Source organism: Rhinolophus sinicus, chromosome 12, assembly GCF_057876585.1.
Source record: "Rhinolophus sinicus isolate RSI-liver-muscle chromosome 12, RSI-T2T, whole genome shotgun sequence".
NCBI classification, from domain to species: Eukaryota; Metazoa; Chordata; class Mammalia; order Chiroptera; family Rhinolophidae; genus Rhinolophus; species Rhinolophus sinicus.
The window spans coordinates 19,282,708-19,303,604 of record NC_142512.1 but is presented as its reverse complement, the minus strand read 5'-3'; the positions used below and the strand labels follow the sequence as shown (position 1 = coordinate 19,303,604).

At 46.3% G+C, this 20,897-nt stretch overlaps 2 protein-coding genes across 4 annotated transcripts in view; one reads left to right on the top strand and one right to left on the bottom strand.

Moving 5' to 3' along the window:
- Positions 1 to 6,863: 6,863 nt before the first annotated feature.
- LIAT1 (ligand of ATE1) lies at positions 6,864 to 11,628 on the bottom strand. Of its 2 annotated transcripts, none has more exons than XM_019739436.3 (2): positions 9,821 to 11,628; positions 6,864 to 7,601 (listed from the first exon to the last, which is right to left on the bottom strand). In XM_019739436.3, exons 1-2 carry the CDS (start codon positions 10,011 to 10,013, stop codon positions 7,108 to 7,110), a joined length of 687 nt encoding a protein of 228 aa, XP_019594995.3. In that variant the 5' UTR covers positions 10,014 to 11,628; the 3' UTR covers positions 6,864 to 7,107. The 2 variants fall into 2 exon arrangements, with proteins under 2 accessions (XP_019594995.3, XP_019594996.3); XM_019739437.3 differs by having other exon boundaries at positions 6,864 to 7,598; positions 9,821 to 11,621.
- An 8,768-nt stretch (positions 11,629 to 20,396) lies between these two features.
- Positions 20,397 to 20,897, top strand: part of RPH3AL (rabphilin 3A like (without C2 domains)) — a 138,819-nt gene continuing 138,318 nt past the window's right edge. For both annotated transcript variants that reach the window (XM_074320074.2, XM_019739550.3), the window contains exon 1: positions 20,397 to 20,450. The gene's annotated coding sequence lies outside the window, so the exon portion shown is untranslated. The remainder of the gene's footprint in view (positions 20,451 to 20,897) is intronic.

The window sequence follows — 20,897 nt, the reverse complement described above, 5'->3', positions numbered from 1 at the left end:
AGCATTTATTTTTCACTTACAAGTTTACAGTTCTCATAGGATAGTTCTGCCCAAGGCTGGGTGTGGAGTTTAGGTTTGTTCCTCTTGTCTCCGAAGCAGGCTAGGGAAGTTACCTGGGGCGAGTTCTTCTCATGGAAGAGATCAAAAGATCCCAGAGGAGCGAGTAAATACATACAATACCCCTTAAGTTCAGCACTGGCACCCTGCTACTTCCATTGCCCATGATCTGTTGGTCAAAGGCAGTACATGATCAAACCCAACATCAGCGAATCAGGGAACCGTACTTGCCCCATGGATGTGGGGAGAAGAAGTGAGTATTTGCTGTCCATATTCAAAGCTACCATATTTGCTGTCACATATTAAATGCTACCAAAGCTTTTAATATTTAATGTGCATTGAGAAGTTTCAAAAGGGAAAATCTGGTACGTAGCATTTTCCAAACTCATTGAGCCAGAGAACCCAAGAGCATTTCATAGGACTAATTAAACTGACAAAAGACAGATTACTGGGAGAAAAGGCATACTTATTTTATTGATGTTAATATTTTTGCGTTCCTGAGTGCTTCACAGAAAAGAACTGAAAACTCAAAGAAGCAGTTAGACTTGGGAGCTTACATACCATTTTAACAAACGGTGATAAATTGAGGAGACCTGACTAGACAAAGGAAAGGGGGGCCAATAAATTGTGGGAAAGTGACTAGGAAATATATTGGGGCAACTAATGGAAGATAAGGATGATTTTAGTAAGATCTGTTTATGCAGACTCCTCTTAGTGCTGGCTCTCTGTCTCGGCTGATAAGAGTTGCTCTCCTCATTCACAAAGGGAATGTATGCCCCGCTTTTAAGTTCTTTAAGCAAAGAACTTTTCCGACATCTGTTGATTCTCTAGTTGCCTTCAGCTCCAAATATACCAAAGTGGAGTATTTTGGAGTGAAATATTCTGGACCCCTTCACAAGACCACCTGGGTTCAAATCCTAGCTCCATCTTTTATTAGCTGTGTGACCATGAGCAAGTCCCCTAAGTTCTCTGTAAAATGGGGATAACACGTTCTTGTCTTTTTTTCCCCTTCTTCCACCTCCACCCCCTACTCCGGTTCAAGCTGTTGTTTCTCAGTCTAGTTGTGTAGGACACAGCTCCCTGGCCCGTGCTGGTATTATGAGCCTTGTGCTCCCCTCGGCTGAAGCAGTCAGTCGCTGGTTGTTGGTCGGCCACTCACAGCAGCTCACGGCAGCTCTCACTGGCTGCCTGCCGCTCATGGCAGCACACAGCAGCCCACGGCAGCACACGGTAACCCATGGCAGCAAACGGTAACTCACGGCAGCATTCAGCAGCTCACTCCGACCTCCGGCTGCCCATGGCAGCCCAGCTCCAAGGAGAGCAGTTGTTCACAATCCTAGCTGTGGAGGGCGCAGCTCACTGGCCCATGTGGGAATCGAACTGGTGACCCTGGCATTAGGAGCACAGCGCTCCAACCACTTGAGCCACCAGGCTGGCCCCTGGTTATTTTCTCATAGAGATGTTGTGAGGATTATATGAGTTAATATACATGAAGTGCTTAGAACAGTACCTGGCATGCGTGAAAAGCTATACAAGTGTTTATTGTTTTAGTTATCTTTTGGCTTGTAATTTCACTTCCAAGAATGTACCCAAAGCACTGGAAAATTGAACTAAAATGTGCATATAAGGATGTTCCTTGCAAAGTTGTTTAGAATAGCCAAAAAAAAAAAAAAAAAAAAAAAAGGAAACCAAGTAAATGTCCACAAATTGGGATTGAATAAATTGTGTGTACAATGAAATACTAGGCAACATTACAAAGTATGATGTGGATGTCAGTTTAGTGATTTGGAAAGATATCTGTCTATATCTTTAAGAGATCCATTAACAAACAATATGTGTATTTTTACCACATTAACTTTGTTTTCCTGTATGTAGATACATGAATAGAAAAAGACTGGCAGGATGGATACCAAACAGATGAGAGGGACTATGTGTTTCAAAAACTCTTTTTTGCATATCTGTGTTGTGTAATTTGTCTGTAATACACATGCATTTCCTGTATAGTTTGCAAAGTAAAACCTGAGCATCGAACTTTGTACAGCTTTCTGATGATTTACGTGTGGAGAAACCAGGGAGTTAAATGGTTAGTCTGTCCCTTAGACCTTAGGTTGAAGCACTGCTGTAACGAGTCAGATTTTACCCTATTTGCAAGCTAACCAGTTGGCCTGCCACATTTTCATGGATGTTGGCTAAAGACGTGAGACTCTTGGGTCAGAGACAAAGGACAGTTTATCTGTCACTGCAATCGCTAGGGCATCAGCATTGGTGCAGGTTTCAAGCCTTAATTCATTCCCACAGAGGAATGTGAAGCGGGCCAGGTGGCACTGGAACATAAGAGGTCGTGTTACAGGGGAGGAACTCTGAACTTAAAAACTGGAATCTTCCATAATAAGTAGTGAGCACATCTGCCCCATGCTCTGCAGGGAGACACTCCCTACCTTCCAAAGCTGTTCGTCATACCAACATCCTTCAGAAGAGTCTGGAACAAAGGTGACTTTCCTTACAAGATGTGCAGACATATGAGAGACATGAGGGGAATATTTCCCAACAACCAGAGCTTCTCAGATGTTAATGGGCATATGAGTCACCCAGGGATCTTGTTAAACTACAGGATCGGATTCAGGAAGTCTGGGGTAGGGACGGAGAGTCAGCTAACAAGAGCGTTTCTAACAAGCTCCCGGCCATGTTGGCGCTGCTGGCCCCAGGCCCACATTTTGAGCAGGGCTTTAGGCACCACACTCAATACCATGGGCAGTAGTTGCCGGCCACAGTGCTGGCCTGGGGCGCTGTGATTACGTGGGGATGAGTGAGTGAGGTGGAACCTTCCTAAACCCTTCCCAGGATGATCAGACGTGGACGTGTCAACCATTTCAGAGGCTAGAAATGACCATGAACAAATTTCTGTGGGTCAGGAATCTGGGGGCAGCTTAGGTGGACACTTCTGGTTTAGGATCTCTCACAGGCTGTAATCAAGGTGTCACTTGGCAGGTGTGGACATCTTAAGGCTTAACTGGGGTAGACCTGCTCCCAAGCCCATTCATGTGGCTTTGGGCAGGAGACATCCATTCCTTGCCACATGGGCCTTTCCTTAGGTGGCCCACAATATGGCAGCTGGCTTCCCCCAGGACAAGAGTCCTGAGAAAGGGAGAGAAAGAATGTGTGCCGGATGGAAGCCACAGTGTGTCTCTCTCTCTCTCTCTCTCTCTCTCTCTCTCTCTCTCTCTCTCTCTCTCTCCCCCTTCTTCCCTCTCTCCCTCCCTCCCTCCCTCATTAATAAATGTTATTTTGAGGGCAGTTTCAGGTTTACAGAAAAATTGAGCAGAAAGAAGTGCAATTTCCCATACACTCCCCCAAACCCACTGGTTTCCCATTATTATTGCATTAATGTGGCATGTTTGTTATAATTGATGAGCCAATACTGACACATTATTATGAATTAAAGTCCACAGTTTAGGAGTCACTCTTAGCATTGTACATTCTGTGGGTTTGGACGAATGTGTAATACGCTGTATCCACCATGAGGCACCACATAGAATAGTTCCGTCCGTTTCCCACCACCTGTATTCCACAATCATCCTTCCCTCAAACACAGTCTCTTTTCGTAACTTCATCTGGAAGTGACATTCCATCACCTTTGCCGTATTCTATTCATTAGAGTCAAGAGGTTCCACCAGGACTCAAGGGGAGGGTGTGAACTCCAGGGGGCAGAGATCATGGGGAGAAGGGCGAGGGACACATGTACCACACCAATCTACACAGAACTTGTTCCATCCCTGGATTCGTCTTCCTGCAGAGTCCAGTGGATATTCACGAGGCTTACACTGTTCCCAAGTCGCCAACCACTGCTGGTTGGAAACCCAAAGTCTACTCATGGTGGGAGTGTCTTTTTTTTTTTTTAAAGGGGAAGGGATTTTTTTTTTTTTTTAATTGGGGAATATTGGGGAACAGTGTGTTTTTCCGGGGCCTATCAGCTCCAAGTCAAGTCACTGTCCTTCAATCTAGTTGTGGAGGGTGAAGCTCAGCTCCAAGTTCAGTTGCCGTTTTCAATCTTTAGTTGCAGAGGGCGCAGCCCACCATCCCATGCAGGAATTGAACCAGCTCGCGTTCTAACCAACTGAGCCATCCGGCCGCCCCGGGAGTGTCTTATTGAGCTAGTCACGTAGACACATTCTAACTATGTGACCATCCCCAAAGGTTGAAACCCACCCTCTAGGCTCCACCCATACCAGGTGCAAATCATAAACCCAGTTATCATTCGTAAACAGTGCTCCCCGGCTGATACATTCTGTGCCAAAACAATCCATGGATCCATGGTTCCAGAACACGGTTCATCTTTAGTTCAGATTCCATAGTGTTGGCCAAAGGTCAGTAGTTCTGGAGATATAAGCGTCCAGTCAATCCACACCAGTTGAGATAATTCATGCTGTGCAATCCACCCGCATGACCCTTGATCGGGTTCTTTTAAAAATGAGTCATTCTTCATCTGGAGGCTGATGGACAAATGTCTGTCTACTTGGCATCTCTTTAGGGAATTGCTCTGTATTCTGTGTAGGTTCTACATAGATTCTATGTCAATCTGTTTAGTACCTGTGTTCAGTGGGGTTGCTCCTATCTCCCTAGGTCTGTGCAGCAAATGCTCCATTTCCGTGGCCAGTGTGATTAGTCTTGTGATGGGCTTATGACCTGTGCCAGGCCAGAGACCTTCTCTGGGATTGATATGGGCACTAGATAGTGACACAGGAGTAACTCTTTTTTTTTTTAAGAACTATGAGGATGTCAGTAACCATCTTGGCAATCCTGTTATGAGAACCTGCCTGAACATGAAGCTAATACAAGGGAGGCAGAGGCAAGATATGGAGACAAATTCTGATGAAAACGTGTGACCTCCTGGATCCAGCCATGCCTGAAGCCACAAGCCAACCCTGGACTGTTGGCTTTATAAGTCAATCACTCCCTTTTGTCGGTAAGCCAGTTTTCACTGGGTTTTCTATTCCTTGTCATTGGAAATGTCCTCACTGGTACACCCTGGGTGTGAGAAATATACTTAAAACTTCGAACCCAGCATGGTTTGAGTTGGAGCCACTTCTGTGCTTGTATTAGGTTGGTGCAAACGTAATTGCGGTTTTTTGCAATTATTTTTCTTTTAAACCGCAATTACGTTTGCACCAACCTAATAGAAGTTTAACCCCTACCTGCTTCCTCTATTTATATCTTAAGTGCAGGCTCCCATTTGGCTCCAGGCTACAAGTAGGCCCTTTCTCGTTTGGCCCAAAGCCCCCTCCCCAGAACACTGGACTCTGAGACCCTTGCTTCATTCCTCCTACATTCTCTCTTGCTCCAGACCCCTGTAACTTGTTTGTGGTTTATTTGAGTTGTATCTATCGGCCAGCCACTGAAGCCATGTTTCTTTGTGAAGCTGACCCTTCGATGAGGTGACGCTACACCATCACCCAGGACAGTCTTTCCAGGGGCCGTGTAGCTAGCACAACCTAAAATATCATTGCTGAAACTTATACTAGACTGAGTGCTTCCTGGGGGCTAGGCACTATGCTAAATGCTTTATGTAATTACTGCATTTGATTCTCACAACATGAAGGTATATATTTGCATCGGTTTCCAGACGTAGTAACGAAGCCTCAGAGAGGTTAAGCAATTTGCCTGAGGTCACACAGCATAGCAATATGGTGGGAAAGAGATCAGTTCAGCTCTGGTGTCAAAGCCCATAAGTTTCACCACTTTCTCAGAATATCTCATGGCAGAAGGGCGACCACAGGCCTCCCCCGCCCCCCGCCCCCATGGGAGACAATGCAGAGCAACCAAGGCATCCTGAGGTTGCTGTGCCCCCACACTCCTCCATGCACCCCACCCCCAGCCTCTACAGTGATCCAGAGCACAGAGGACATGCCCACTCAGCCGCTCCACCCTCTGCCGCCTTTACCGTGAGCCCTGGGGCATGGGCGAAGTCCCGTGGCACATTTCCCGTCCTCCTCCCATGGAGCCACACCAAAGCCCCGTGCTCCTTCAATTGATTCCGTGGGTGCTGCTCAGCCTAGACAGTGGGTGACAGGCCTCGGCACAGGGAGGGCCATTCCCGTCGGCATCAGGGCCCCTGGTGGGCACGCCTGCTAACCTCCTTTCCAGGGGAGGGCAGGACTCTTCCAAAAGCCCCTTTGCTGTATTTTGCCAGGGTGGGGTGGCCAAAATGGGAAACCTCTGTAACTGCCCTTTTTAGGAAGGGTGAGAAGAGGGCTGCTCTGTCAGCTGGGGAGAGTAGGGACCAAGACAACCGCTTTGGTTAAGTTTCACATAAGCTTTCTGTGATGTTTTGTATTGACCTTCAACTTCTCCTGAGTACACTGCATGTCTTTAACTCCTTGGAAGGCAGGGACCTCATCTTACATCTCCACTCTGTGCCTCTCGGGCCCTGTGCAGTGTTGCACACAGGTGGCCAGTGCTACCCGAGACCACCATGGTCCCTGGGACCGTTCAGGCTGCCTGTTTGCCCCCACAACTGAGGTAGGTGTCTAGGCCCACAGGTGTGGCAGGCTAGAAACACCAGGATATCAACACCCCTGGGTTGAAGACCACCTAAGGGCAGGGAGTGTATTTAATTAAAGGAAAAAGTCTCCAGGATATTTGGGGCATTTTCCTTGAGTCCACAGAAACAGGCTGTGTGTGGAGTTTTACCCATGAAATTAGTTTAAGATTTAGAATTGACATAACCTACACACTTTCTCTTTTTGGGGGGGCAGGGGGTTAGACATCTAACTCTGATGAAAAATTAAATAATAGAGGCCAGCTTATTTGAGAAAAAGGAAATTCTGATAAGAACTGCTTCAGTTCAGTTCATTAAATTGCTTATGTTCAGGAAGCACGGCTGTCCTGGGCAGTGAAGGGCATCTTGGGGAAAGGACAGGTTGACCTCATCAACACACCAGACATCTGCTTCCTTCAGATGTAGGTCTGATTTCCTTTTATTCTTCTTCTTTTTTAACGCATACACTTGAGGTAAGGATACATTATAAGCTTCTCAGTATCATGGGTGGATTTTCACTCCGGCAGAGTAGTAGCCAAATCACAGTGCAGGAACTTTGGAGGGAGGTTTCCTTCACAGCCGTGCTGAGGGCGGTCAGCCTTGCCTGACGGCTGCCTGCTGTTGGTGCCGCAGTCTTTCTCTGAGACATAGGCAAAGTTCTCAGGGGTCTCCTTGGCACAGGGGTCAGAGTGGAAGCCCTTGAGGGCCAAAATCCGGTACCGCTTCCTCCGGTTTAGTTTATATTGGCGAATCCTTTCTTTTTCTGCCTCTGGGTCGTCGAGCATTCCATCCCAACGCAGACTCTCATTGACCTGGTTCGAAAGGTGCTCTTCTATTTCAGCAAAGTGGGGAAGACTTACACTGGAGGAGAAAGAAGGGGTGAGCTTGTTTTCCTCTTTGCCCTGTCTGCACTCTTGCCCCGGGCTGTGATCTTTGCTGGGACTCAAGACGCCATGAACACATGAAGACAGCTGCTGATTCTTTAGGCCGTGACTCGGATGTTTATCTGCTGAGCAGATGAGCAGTGTTAGCATTTGGGGTGATGCCTGCTCTCATTCTGCCTGATGATGATGCCCAAATCACCCAAGATGTGAGGCAGTGGCAGCCCCTCCTTACCTAGGGCTCAGGTGGCCAAGCCCACCAGCCTCGTACACACCCACTGGCTATATGCTTTGGTCAAGTCAGTTTGGGGAGGGAGGAACCATTTATTGAGCACATACTATGAGCTAGGTACTCTGGATAAAGGCTATGAGCCCTATTTTCCAGGTGAGAAAACTGAGACTCCAAAAGTCTCAGTAACTTGCCAATGTCACATAGCAAGTGGTGGGGCCAGGAATTGAATGTAGACCTGACTCCCAGATCCCTGTTCCTCCACTTCACCTCTCCACAGGCTCACAGAGGTGCTTTTCAGTTCTAGGAGTCTGTGACTACCTCCAGTCTAGACTTCTTCATGATGGAAGAAATGGAGAACAACAGAAAAGCTTCCTACATCTGACTGTGGAAAGCAATATTATGCCAAGCCAGGAAATACTTCTGCTGTGTGGCTTGTACTGATTTTTTTTTACATTAATAACATTCCTGAATTATATAACACACATATAAAACACTATAAGTTATGGTTCTTTCATCTGCTTATCCTATTTTTGGCGAGAGAGAAATTTCCCCCCCCCCCCCCAAAAAAAGAGAAAAGAAAATAAGAAAAAAAAATCTTCTTTGACATTTTATAATTCCTATTGCCCAAAAACTATTTGGTGTCCCCTGCTGACAGTATGAGGTACATGCCACTGTAATTTCTAGAGTCAGAAGCTAAGCCAAAAAGACAATAAATTTCCTAATTTGGTTTTGCAGACACACATAGGGCTTTTTGACCGGCACTCCAGAATTGTTTTATGCCTTTTTATCACGATCCCACCTGAAGAGGTAATTATAATCTTCCCCTTGTTTCCTTCCCCAAACTACAAGTTTGACATGGAGAAGGTAGCCACTCCTTCCACTTCCAGTTTGCCAGGGGTACCAGCTCTGCACACAAAGGGCCAGGGTTCGGAAACTTGAACCCAGGACTAGCCACCCTGGAGGTCAGGGCTGCTGTGCCAGGACCAATGAGAGCGAAAACCCTGGAGGGGGACCACACAGGTGACAGGGGAGAGTTAGCACTCACAGGCAGGTATATCCTGTGTCACTGTTACTCTCTCTTCGGAAAGTGGCTGTTTGGTGCCTTTGTCAGGAAATCAAGGGATTCTATGAGAGGAGTTCAGTGAGATGTAGGGACTCGGTGGGTTTGTGGCAGGTGTTGGTGTGTGTATATCTGTGACGTGTCCTCAAAAGAGACTGGAGAACCTGCATGCATATGGTTGTGTGTGTACAGGAACTGTCTGAAAGGGGGTCTATGCATGTGAATGTGTGTGCCTGTGCTTTAGTTTTATTTGGTGGTTATATTGAAATAAGGGGTGTTGTTGAGGGTGTTTGGGGTTATACAAGTATGTAGCAGTGACTGGTGTGAGGGTGTGTGTGCTGTCGAAGGCTGGCCTTAGCACATGGGGGTGGGAGAGGACAGGCTGTGCAGGGGTAATATTACTTTATATACATTTACTGGGTGTCTACATAATGACTAGAGGCCAGGTGCCCCTAACCAATAAGGGAACCGGGAGCAGCTCTGGGCAGAAGGCAGGAGTCTGCGTTTCTGTGTGGGGGGAGTGTCTACCACTAGTGTCGATAACTTTGGCTTCAGGAAAGTCTGTGTGTGAAGACGAGGGCACCGCTGTAGGACTGCTTGAGATTTCTGTGGGAAGGTATGGACGTGTAGGCTTGCGAGTTTCCGCTGAGGGATTGGCAAGTTGAGAGGGGTGTCTGTGTAAAGCTGAGTTGCTGCGTGGGGCTGGGAGGCTCTGTGGGAATAATGCTGGGTATCTGAGAGTGGGGTGTTTCTGTGTGGACTCAGGGATGTCGAGAATTCTCGATGCAGGGTTTGGGATCTCTGCTCTTTGGGGAGGGTTTCTGTGGACATGGATGGTCTTGATGAGCAGGGGTGGGGCATCACTGCGCAGCAGCAATAAGTGGTATGTGTGGGGAGCGGAGGACCTCTGTTTTGGACTGAAGAGTTTCTGTTTCCGGCCTGAACTGGTCCCCAGGTAGATAGATGGGGGTCTCTGTGAGGGATGGCGGTGGGTGGCCTAGGAGGAGAATCTCAGGTACGGGAGCTGAGGCTGCCACACTAGCTGTTCCTCTTACCGTCCCTCTTGCCCGACCCCTTGGTCTTTTTCTTCTTTTTTTTCACCTTCCGTTTGGGCGGCTCGGAGGTGCTGCCGGCGATGGGCGGCAGTCTGGACCCCTTGGAGCTTGCAGTGCCGCCCTCCCGGTCTTCCTCGTCGTCCTCGTAGCCGTCGCCGTACCCCGACGCTGCGGCCTCACTGCGGGGGTCCATCCGCCCGCAGGGCCCCCACCTGTGCCAGGGGCAGCCCTAGACCCACTGCGGATCCCGTGGCCCCGGGTGCGTAGCGCCTGGCCAGGGCCACGCGTCTCCATAGCAACCGCTCTGCACCGCGCGTGCTCAATCCGGAAGCCTCCGCCTCGGTGCCGCCGGTGCACTAGGTGTGCACATGCGTATTTCAGTCTGTTTGAGACTGGTAGTTGGCGCGCGTAGGGGAAGCGTGAATAGAGAGACTCTAAATGCTGAGGCTGACACACATCTCGTGTACTCTTGTGCTGTATGGCACGCTGTTTGTTCTCTCCAAAATTTTATCTCCAAAGTTCTAGCCTCGTACGCGTACCCTGCCCTTTCAAGCCCAACATGTCCAAAAAAACTTACTTCTCCCTTCTCCATCTCAGTGAACGAAACAGCTGGACAGGCCAGACACCTGGCAACCTTCCTTGTCCCCGTTCTCTCCCTGCGCCCTCACCTAAGCGAGGACTGACCGCCACGTCTGGCCCTTGAACTTGTGGTTCCCCTCCTAAATGGTCTCTGCTTTCAAATCCTCCCCACAAGTTCGCTATCCATACAGCGGCTACAATGAACTTTTTCAGACAATTGGATAATGTCACTCTCTTGTTTAAAACCCTCCAGTGAATCTCCATCGCAATTCATGATCAGGTTTGAACTGTAGTTTGACTTACAAAGTCTGGTATGATCTATCACCTGCTTTTCTTTCCAGGTTTATCCACCACAAATTGTATTTCCAAAAAATAACTGCAATAACATCTCTTATCCCGCACATTCTTCTAGAATCCTGCCATTCCCACATCAAGAGACAGAGTTTAATTCCACTCCCCTTCAATCTGGGTGGATTGGTTGACTCACTTGTAACCAATTGTATGTAGTGAAAGTGACATGGTGACTTCTTAGACTAAGTCGTGAAAGGTAATGCAGCATCTATTTTGTTAGCTGAAGACTTGCTCCTGGAGACCTGAGCCTCCTGCTAAGAAGTCTGAGTATTCTGAGGCCACTAAGCTATAAGGAGCCCAAACTAGACCACATGGAGAGACCCTAAGATTATGTGAAGGGAGCGAGAGAGGGAGATGCTCCAGGGGCTCCAGCCCCTACTTTTCCACATCCAGCCATTGCCCGACTGCAACAGCAGGAGAGACCCTCAGGCCAGCACACCCAAGCCCTTCCTGGCTTCCTGATTCAAAGAAATGGTGAAAGATACTCAAATGGTTGCAATTGTTTAAGTTACTAAGTTTTGGGGGTGAAAAGTTATGCAACAATAGATAACCAGCACATCAGTCTTTGATTTTCATCATTCTAGTGTGTATGAGGTTGTATTTCTCTGTGGTGTTAAGTACCATTTGCCTGATGACTAATGATGTTGAGCACTTTTAAAACTGCTTATTAGACATTTATATACGAGGTCAGACAATTAAGTTCGTGAACTCATCCTAGAAAAAGTGCTACATACCTCATTGCTGAATATCACTACGATCACCTTCGAAGTACTCCCCTTGGGAAGCTATGCACTGACGCCAGCGCCTAGTCCACCCTTCAAAGCAATTTTGGAACTCTTTTTCTGGAATGACCATCAGAGCTGTCTTCGTATTACCCTTGATGTCCTGAATGTCATCAAAATGTCTTCCTTTCAATATTTCCTTTATCTCTGGGTAAAGAAAGAAGTCATTTATACTATTATACTATTTGGAGTAGGGAGGGTGTTCCAATACAGTTATTTGTTTACTGGCTAAAAATTCCCTCACAAATAGTGCCGTGTGAGCTGGTGCCGTGTGAGCTGATGCAAGAGCCATGAATTGTTGGGGAAAAGTTCAGGTCGTCTAACTTTTTCACGCAGCATTTTCAGCACTTCCAAATGGTAAACTTGGTTAACTGTTTGTCCAGTTGGTACAAATTCATAATGAATAATCCCTCTGATATCAAAAAGGGTTAGCAACATTGTTGCAACAAGTTCACAAACTTAATTGTCAGACCTCGTATCTTACTTTGTAGATTGTTAAAGTCTTTTCCCATTTTATAATTGGAATGTTTATATTTTTATTGCTGATTTGTAAGAGCTTTTCACATGTCTTGGACATAAACTCCTTTCTCATGTATGTGACTGCGAAGATTTTTTTCCAGGTCTGTAGCTTGTTGATTATACTATTTGGCTTATTTTCCTGAGCATAACATCCTCAAAGTTCATCCATGTTGTAACACGGGTCAGAATTCTCTTACTTTTTTTTAAATTCAGTTTTCCAATTACAGTTGACATACAATAGTATATTAGTTTCAGGCGTACAACATAGTGACTAGACGTTTGTATACCTTATGGAGTGATCACCCTGATAGTACGCACCTGGCACTATACATGGTCATTAAAATATTATTGACTCTATTCCCTATGCTGTACTTTACATCCCATGACTGTTTTGTAACTGGCAATTTGTGCATCTTAAGCCCTTTCACCTTTTTCACCCTTCCCCCCACCTCCCCTCCCATCTGGCCTCCAGCAATTTGTTCTTTGTATCTATGAGTTTTTGTTTCGTGTGTTCATTTCTTTTGTTTTTAGATTCCACATATAAGAGAAATGATATGGTATTTGTCTTCTCTATCTGACTTATTCTACTTAACGTAATATCCTCTAAGCCCATCCATGTGGTTGCAAGTGATAAGATTTCATTCTTTTTATGACTGTGTAATAGTTCATTGTATATATGTATCACATCTTCTTTAGCTAGTTGTCTATCAGTCGACACTTAGGTTGCTTCCATATGTTGGCTATTGTAAATAATAGTGCAATGAACATAGGGGATTGATTCATTTTCTTAATGGTATCTTTTGATAAGCAGAAATTTTAAATTCTGATGAAGCCATCTGATCAATTTTTTCTCTTTGTATCCTGCCCAGGGAAATCTTTTCCTTCTCCTGCATCACAGAGATAACCTGCTTTCTTCCAAAAGCTTTATGGTTCTAGGATTTCAGGGATCCATCTCAAATTAATTTTGTGAATAAAGTCAGGGATTAGGATTCATTTTTTTCCAAATGGATTTCCAGTTGTTCCAGCAATTTTCATGGAAAAAAGCGTTTCTTTCCCCCATTACCTTCACTTGGCATTTTTGTAGAAAATCAATTAACTGGATATGTATGAATCTATTTCTGGATTCTATTTTGTTCCATTGATCTAGTCGTCTCTCCTTAAGCCAGTGCCATACTGTCCTGATTATTGTAGCTTTATAGTAAGTTTTTATATCAGGTACTATAAATCCTCCAACTTTATTCATTTTGAAGATTATTTTGAATATTCTAGAGCCTTTGCTTTTCCATATACATTTTCAAATCATCTTGTCTATTTCTTCAAAATAGCCTGCTGGGATTTTGATAGGGGTTGCATCAAATCTATAAAGTTTTGCACTCCTACTCAGTAATGACAGTCATTAGTACTGATCCACACACAGGCATGTGTGGACCCTCCTGTTGCTCTGTGGGTCCTCAGTCCTCTTGTCCACTGGGAAGCCCCCCTAACGTGTCCAGCATGCCTGCATATAGCCTTTGTTTCTAGAAGCTAAGTGAAATGGAAATGACAGAAGTCCTTTGTGCGAATGACCAACTGCTAATGGTGATGTCTGGGATTTGCTTTCCAAGCCTCCTGCTGTCCTCACCCAGGTGCTTACAGATGGGTGCAGGCTGCCCTCACTCTCCAAGAAAGCCTGGCCTGGCTTCCCTCTCAGCCGGTACTCCTGGCCGGGATACTCATCCGGCAAGAGGCAGCTTGACCATGTCTCTTCTCGATTTTAGTAAAGGTCGCATCAAGGTTATGTCGAACTAGCCAGTCAGCTTTAAAAGAGAAAATTCATATCCAGCAAAGGAATACAATCTCTTGCAAGCAGAAAGAGATTGGGCGAGAATATCCCTGTTTGATAGATGAGAACACAGACAGAGAGGCAAAGTGACTTGCTCACCTTCTTAATACTAATTAGCCACCAAGTTGGGTCTGGAATCCTCATCCCCAGTCCCACAAATCTTTCCGAAGAGCAGTTGGCTTTACAGTGACGAGATGATCGCATCTTCACTATGTGTTGCAGCTTCCTTGTTTAAACTTTCTCTTTGTGGTCTCAGTGGACGTTCTTGTTATGAGCAGGTAAGAGCTGAAGTTTCTTTCTCTATACGGATTAAGTTTTCCCCTTTGGCCGGTGCTGACATGAGCTCGCCTGGGGTAGAACTTACGGCTTTGTCTCTTCCTGCTGTCTACTCAGCCTGGGTCCATCCAACTGGTTGTTCTGCTGGTTCCAGTTCTCTGCTGTGTCCTGCCCACTTCCTCCATGCTGTCAGTTTCTTCTCCAAGGCAGACAGGCGGTGTCCACTCTTCAGTAACACCAGCCTTATATTTGAGCAAGCGGGAACCCTGCCCTTGACACTGTTCTTCACAGAGCCCTGCTCTGACTCTCCCCTAGCTATAGCCCACGTTATGGGACAGGAAGTCTGTGGAATCAAGGGGTCCTGCCCACCCAATAACTATCTTGCCCCTCCCCACTCCCCTGCCCACAATCTGAGTACCTGGCACCTTGGAATTTCTTGCTCAAATGGCCCCCGCTTGCTTGTAGGGCCTTTCTGGGCCTGTTTCCTGAGTCCGTCTTCCTGAGTAGCTTTAGGCCAAGAGCAGCACATATGGAAACTCACCAGGCAGGCTGAGGAGTCCAGACCTATGGATTCAAAGGCCTTCTCAGTGTTATAGGTTCAAGGCCTCTGTAACCCAACGCTTTGAAAAGCCAAAAGTCAAAACATCGGGGTTTGGAATAAGGAAAGGTTTATTGGTCAAGAAGATGGCACCAACCTAGAAGATGGGAGACCCATTAGTGCCTCAAATCCATCTTTTTTTTTTTTTTTAATTGGGGAAGGTGAACAGGACTTTATTGGGGAACAGTGTGTACTTCCAGGACTTTTTCCAAGTCAAGTTGTTGTCCTTTCAATCTTAGTTGTGGAGGACGCAGCTCAGCTCCAGGTCCAGTTGCCATTGTTAGTTGCAAGAGGCGCAGCCCACCATCCCTTGTGGGAGTCGAGGAATCGAACCGGCCAAATCCATTTTAGGAGCCCAGAATTTAGGGGTTTTTTTCGGTCAAGGGAAGGGAGAATGGGTAGGACAAGGGGTAGGACCCAAGGAAGAGGGAAATCTCCAAATCTCTTTGTTCCAGTTGGTTCTTGATGTTCTTTAACCCCTATGAGGGGTCCCAAGATTCGCTAGCATATTTTTTCCCATCTGTTCCAGAGGCTGTTTTTATGGAATTCTTCTACACTATTAGCATATCTACAATAGAAACTATTTGCCTGAAGGCTCTGGAAGAAATGCAGGCTAGAATTTATGGTAGGAATCAGGCTGGAGAGAAGCAAAAGCATTTCACCTTGTTATATCAGTGCAGAAAGGAGCTGGGAGTGGGAAGAGGAGGGAGCAGGCTGTGGGCAGAACCCCAAAGAACCTGAAATTCAAAATTTAAATCTGGCCTTCCATATTGTTATGAAGGTCTTTTTGTCATGGTAGGAAGATAGTACATATTTTATTTAACAGTATGTCAATTTAATTTATTACTTTTAGACATATGGTCTTGCCCTGGTCTTTGCAACTGTTAAGAGCAAGCCCTGCTTTTCGTTTTTCCTCCTTTTATCACCCACTCCAACCACCTCCTGATTTTCATGTCATACTTGATGGTACCTTAGGGGAAAAAGAAAAAAGAAAAAAAAGGAAAGGAAAAACCCTACAATCAATTCAGTACATTTCACTATATCCATATGATGGACTACCTGGGAGCTTCTAAAACACAATGAGGCAGCTTGATGTAGGCTGATTCCAGACCGAGGCCGAGTGGGTTCATGATGAGGCAGCAGAAGTGCAGAGCAGTGTGGATGGTTTGCTAACACCTGCTACCCCTCCCTCACTTCCCTCCAGCCCACGGACTTCCTTGCTGTATCTCCAACATACCAGCGAGGACACCTCAGTCCCGGTTTTGTACTTGCTGCTCCCTTCCCCATGAAACACTCCTGCTCTAGATGTCCTGCCTTCACTCTGAGGAATACCAGAACATGCCACCCCAGAATATGCCTCTTTGGTCTATGGATTATTTTGAGCTAAAGGCCATTGAGAACCAGCAGACACAGGAAACGCTCTAAAACCAGGGCACATGTTTTCCTCTTGTAAGGGAAATTTAGATTTATAAAGGTGATTTCCATTTGTAGAAGTGTCTTCCGCTCTCATACCTGGAAGAGGAAAGCTCAGAATTCAGAGAAGGCACTGGCTTCAAACTGTATAACCTACCTTACTAAACATCCCTTGTTTACCGTGCTTTTCCTGGTCAGCTTCCCATAACTTTCCTCCCTTGCCTCCCAAAACCACTTTTCCTTTGTTTAGCCTAATATGGTATATAAGACCCCTCCTTTAAAAAAAATTTTGTAGTAAAATTAGTTAATAACATTATATAATTTTCAAGTGTACAAGATTATAATTTGATGTATGTGTACTTTATTGCGTGTCCCTCACCTGAAGCATAGTCTCTTTCTGTTACGGTGTATTTAACCCCCTTTACCCTCTGTCCCCTGTGGTTACCACCATTCTGTTGTCTGTATCTACGAGTTTGTTTTTGTTTACTTGTTTTGTTAGTTCTTTACTCTTTGTTTTATATCCCACATATGGGTAAAATCATATCTTTCTTGTCCTTTTCTGGCTGATTTATTTCACTTGGCATGATACTCTCAAGACCCACCCACGTTGTGGCAAATGGCAATATTTCATCTTTTTTATGGCTGAGTAGTATTCCAACGTGTGTGTGTGTGTGTGTGTGTGTGTGTGTGTGCGCGCGCGCACCACATTTTCTTTAGCTCATCCTTCATCAGTGGACTCTTAGGTTGTTTCCATTGGCCACCTCCTAGAGCCACATTTTCTACTTTGTGAATTCTGCTGTGTATATAATTAAAACTTGTTTCTTTTGTTAACCTGTCTTCTATCAGTTTGATTCAGGGGCCCCTAGGAGCGTAGAAGGATAAAGATTTCTCCTCCCCTACAGTTCAAAGGTCATCTTATCAGAGAAGCTTTCCCTGACCACTTCCCCATGTTCCTTACTGGCCTTTACTTTCCTCCATAGCATTTATCACCACTTGACTTACACATTTAGTTGCTTGTTTATGTATCATCTGTCTGTCTCTATTAAAACATAAGCTGGAAACTTTGTTTTGTTCACTGCTGTATCTCTAACATCTAAAGCAGTGATGGCATGCAAAAATCACTCCCTAAATACTTATTAAATAACACGTGTGTGTAAAAAAAAGTATATGCCATATATATGTATACGCCTGGCATAATGCTAAAAGGATAAGAAACAGGTAAAGTGGTTGTCTCACTGGAAGGAGGGAGAAGACAATGAATTTTCACTCTCTCTTCTTTTGTGATATTTCACTTTGTTACTACAAACATATAATATTGATTTAAAAAATGATTTTTTAAAGTCCCGTAAATCATCAACAGGAGTAAGAATAAAACAATTGTGATTGAGTCTCATGATGGAGTATTATATGGGAATTTAAAAAAACACACAAAAAAAAACTGTGGTCAAATGTGACCATATGGATGAATCTCTCAAAGTCTGAGCAAAAAAGTTGCGGAAGAATACAAACAAGCAAATCCATAGACAAAAACAGATTTGTGGCTGCCAGGGGAGGGAGGAGAGAGGAATGGGCAGGAAGTACTTCACAGATATGGGGTTTTCTTATGGGGTGAAAGAGATGGTGGTTGCACAACCTTGTGAATGCACTAAATGCCGCTGTATCATACACTTTAAAATAGTTAATTGTATGTTATGTACTTTCACCTTAATTAAAAAAAGCACAGAGAATGTTCCCATTTACATAAGGCTTGAAACAGTTTAAAACACACACACAGCAGTATTATATATTATTTGAGGACATATGGGCATATAGTAAAAGTATAAAGGAATGTAGGGAACCGAGAAATGCTAAATTCTAGATAAGGTTACCTCTAGATTAGGCCACAAACACGCACAGACAACCATGTGAAAACATAGCAAGAAGACGACTGTCTACAAGCCAAAGAGAGACGCCTCAGAAGAAACCAACCCTGCTGGCACCTTGATCACAGACTTCTGGTCTCGGAACTGTGAGAAATAAATTTCTGTTGTTTAAGCCACCACGCTGTGGTACTTGTTGCGGCGGCCTGAGCAAACTCATACGGATCCAGTGTCCTCTCCCTTTCCCTCAAGTTGCCGCAGGCCACAGCTTTAGTTCCACACTTCCTCTTCTCCACCTTTCATTATGTGACTTCCTTGGGTGTTTAGCCACCAGAGCAGATAAATATATAGCACAGAAAAGGGTGGGAGGGCCCAGTCATCTGCCACTGGCTGAAGGATTCATCCCCTCATCTCCCACGTTCAGCATTTGAAAAAACCCATCTTTCAACCCTGGGCTGGGACCATGCGGGAGCTGGGTCTCCAGAAGGAAGAAACTGACAGTGAAGATGCCAGGGGCTTAGAGAATGACTTTAGCTGACTGAAGGCCTCCACGGGAGGAAACCCAGTGGGACTTGACTGCCCACCCACCCCACTCTGGCAGGATGTGTCCTGTCCTGGTTATTTTTGTGGGGGTTCAGAAAAAGTTACCCCAAAGCATACCTCTGTGGTATGCAGACTGTTTGAGCTAAAGGCAACTTTAGCTGTGGGCTCAAGAGAAACTTCTGCCCCTCCCTTTACCACCTAGAAGAGCTTGAATTAGAAACCTTGCCCATAATAAGACATTATCAGAGATAACCTCTTTTGAGCTATCTATGGGGCAGGGCAAACTTCTATTTACTGAACATCTGCTCTTCTTATCACCTTCTAATGGCTCTTTGAAGACCCCAGGGCACCTTACCTCATCCCTAGCCCAGAATGTCTTATGAGGTCAGACAAGTAAGTTCGTGAACTCACCCTAGGAAAAGTGCTACCTACCTCCTTGCTGAATATCACTATGGTCACCTTTGAAGTTCTCCCCTTGGGAATCTATGCACCGATGCCAGGGCCTAGTCCATCAAAGCAATTTTGGAACTCTTTTTCTGGAATGGTCATCAGAGCTGTTGGCGTATTACCCTTGATGTCCTTAATGTCATCAAAACATCTTTCTTTCAATATTTCCTTTATCTTCAGGTAAAGAAAGAAGTCATTGGGGGCCAGATCAGGTGAGTAGGGAGGGTGTTTCAATACAGTTATTTGTTTACTGGCTAAAAACTCCCTCACAGACAGTGCCATGTCAGTTGGTGCATTGCCGTGATGCAAGGGCCATAAATTGTTGGCAAAAAGTTCAGGTCGTCTAACTTTTTCAAGCAGCCTTTCAGCCCTTCCAAATAGTCAGCTTGGTAAATTGTCTGTCCAGTTGGTACAAATTCATAATGAATCATCCCTCTGATGTCAAAAAAGGTTAGCAACAGCGTTGCAACAAGTTCACGAATTTAATTGTCAGACCTAGTATTTAACAAGCCCTCAGGTGCTTCTTACACGAGAGGCCCAAGGCCAAGTTTGAGAAACTGGTTTAAAGTATAAACACCGTCTCTCAAATAGATACACGCAACCAGAAGCCTTCTTCAGCCAAGCACCCACAGTAACCATCTCTTGCCCTAGAAACTCCGGGGTCACCCTGCCTACTGGCTCCTACCTCCTAGTGCTATTTATTTGTCATGGGCCCACTTATCTCTAGGTTGCAATCTCACAACCTTCACTGGCTGGATGTTCATTACCCAACCTACGCTGCAGCACCCAGACCTTCACCTCAGCCTGCAGTCCCTCGGAAGCCTTCCCAGGGTGCCCAGGGACGGAAACTGCCTCCTCACTGTCCACCTTCTTTCCAGGGTCTCTCTTTGAACCCATGGTCCCAAACCCTCAGGGAATAAGCAGATAAGAACACTTAATGGGATAGGGAGGTCTCACTTCCCTTGGCCTGCTATAGTTTATTAATGATAAAATGCAATGGGTCCAGTAGCAAAGAACATACCTAGCTCCCAGATCTTGGTTTCTAATACTATTCCCCAACAAAAGGAAGCAGGACTTCTCAGAGAAGTGGCTGATTGTAGGACGGGTGTAGGGAATTTACAAAACAAGCCTTGAGAATCTTGTAGTGCAAGAAAGTAAGGATTTGAAGCTGCTTTGGGAAGACAGTGATGTTTGCTATCCAGTAACAAGAAGGGGCCAGCTGAGACCCGTCCCATGCCAAGGATAGCCATCCAGAGGGCTCCCCCTGTCTGCCTACCAGGTGACCTCAGGCTTGGGTTCTGCCCTCCCCCCCCCCCCCCCCCCCCCGCCGCAACAGGTCCCAGGTGGGAGAGGGCGTGGCGTGGCAGGGCGGGCGCCTGAGTCCCTGCGGCCGCCAGAGGGCAGCCAGGGAGCGCGCCAGGCTGCAGGGTCGAACTCGCAGGTAAGTCCGGTTAAAGTGGGGCCGGCCCCCTTTCCGGGCACAGTCTCCGAGAGCTAGGGAGTGCGTTTGGCTTCGTGGTGGGAGCCCATGGGGTCGCGCTGGATGGCCCTGTCCCTGTGGGTGGGAACTGGGAACCCTTTGCGCCCGAGGAGGGGGCGAGCCCTGGGCGGGTGGGGCGCGGGCAGCGCCTGGGCTGGGCCTCCTGAGCAGTTGGCGCTCTAAGTATGGTCTGCAGCCCGGCCGGGGGCTCTCTGGGGAACCTGTCCAGCTCCGGGAGCTGGTGGGCCGCACGGGCAAGGCGGGGGCGGCTGAGTGGGGGAGGGAGTGGGTGGCGAGAGGGCGGGCGAGGGCGGCCGCGGACACCAGGCGGCGCTGGGCTGAGCAAGCCCGGCGAGCGAGTCAACAAGTGCGGTGTTTACCGAGCGCCCGCCGAGGCGCGCACGTGTG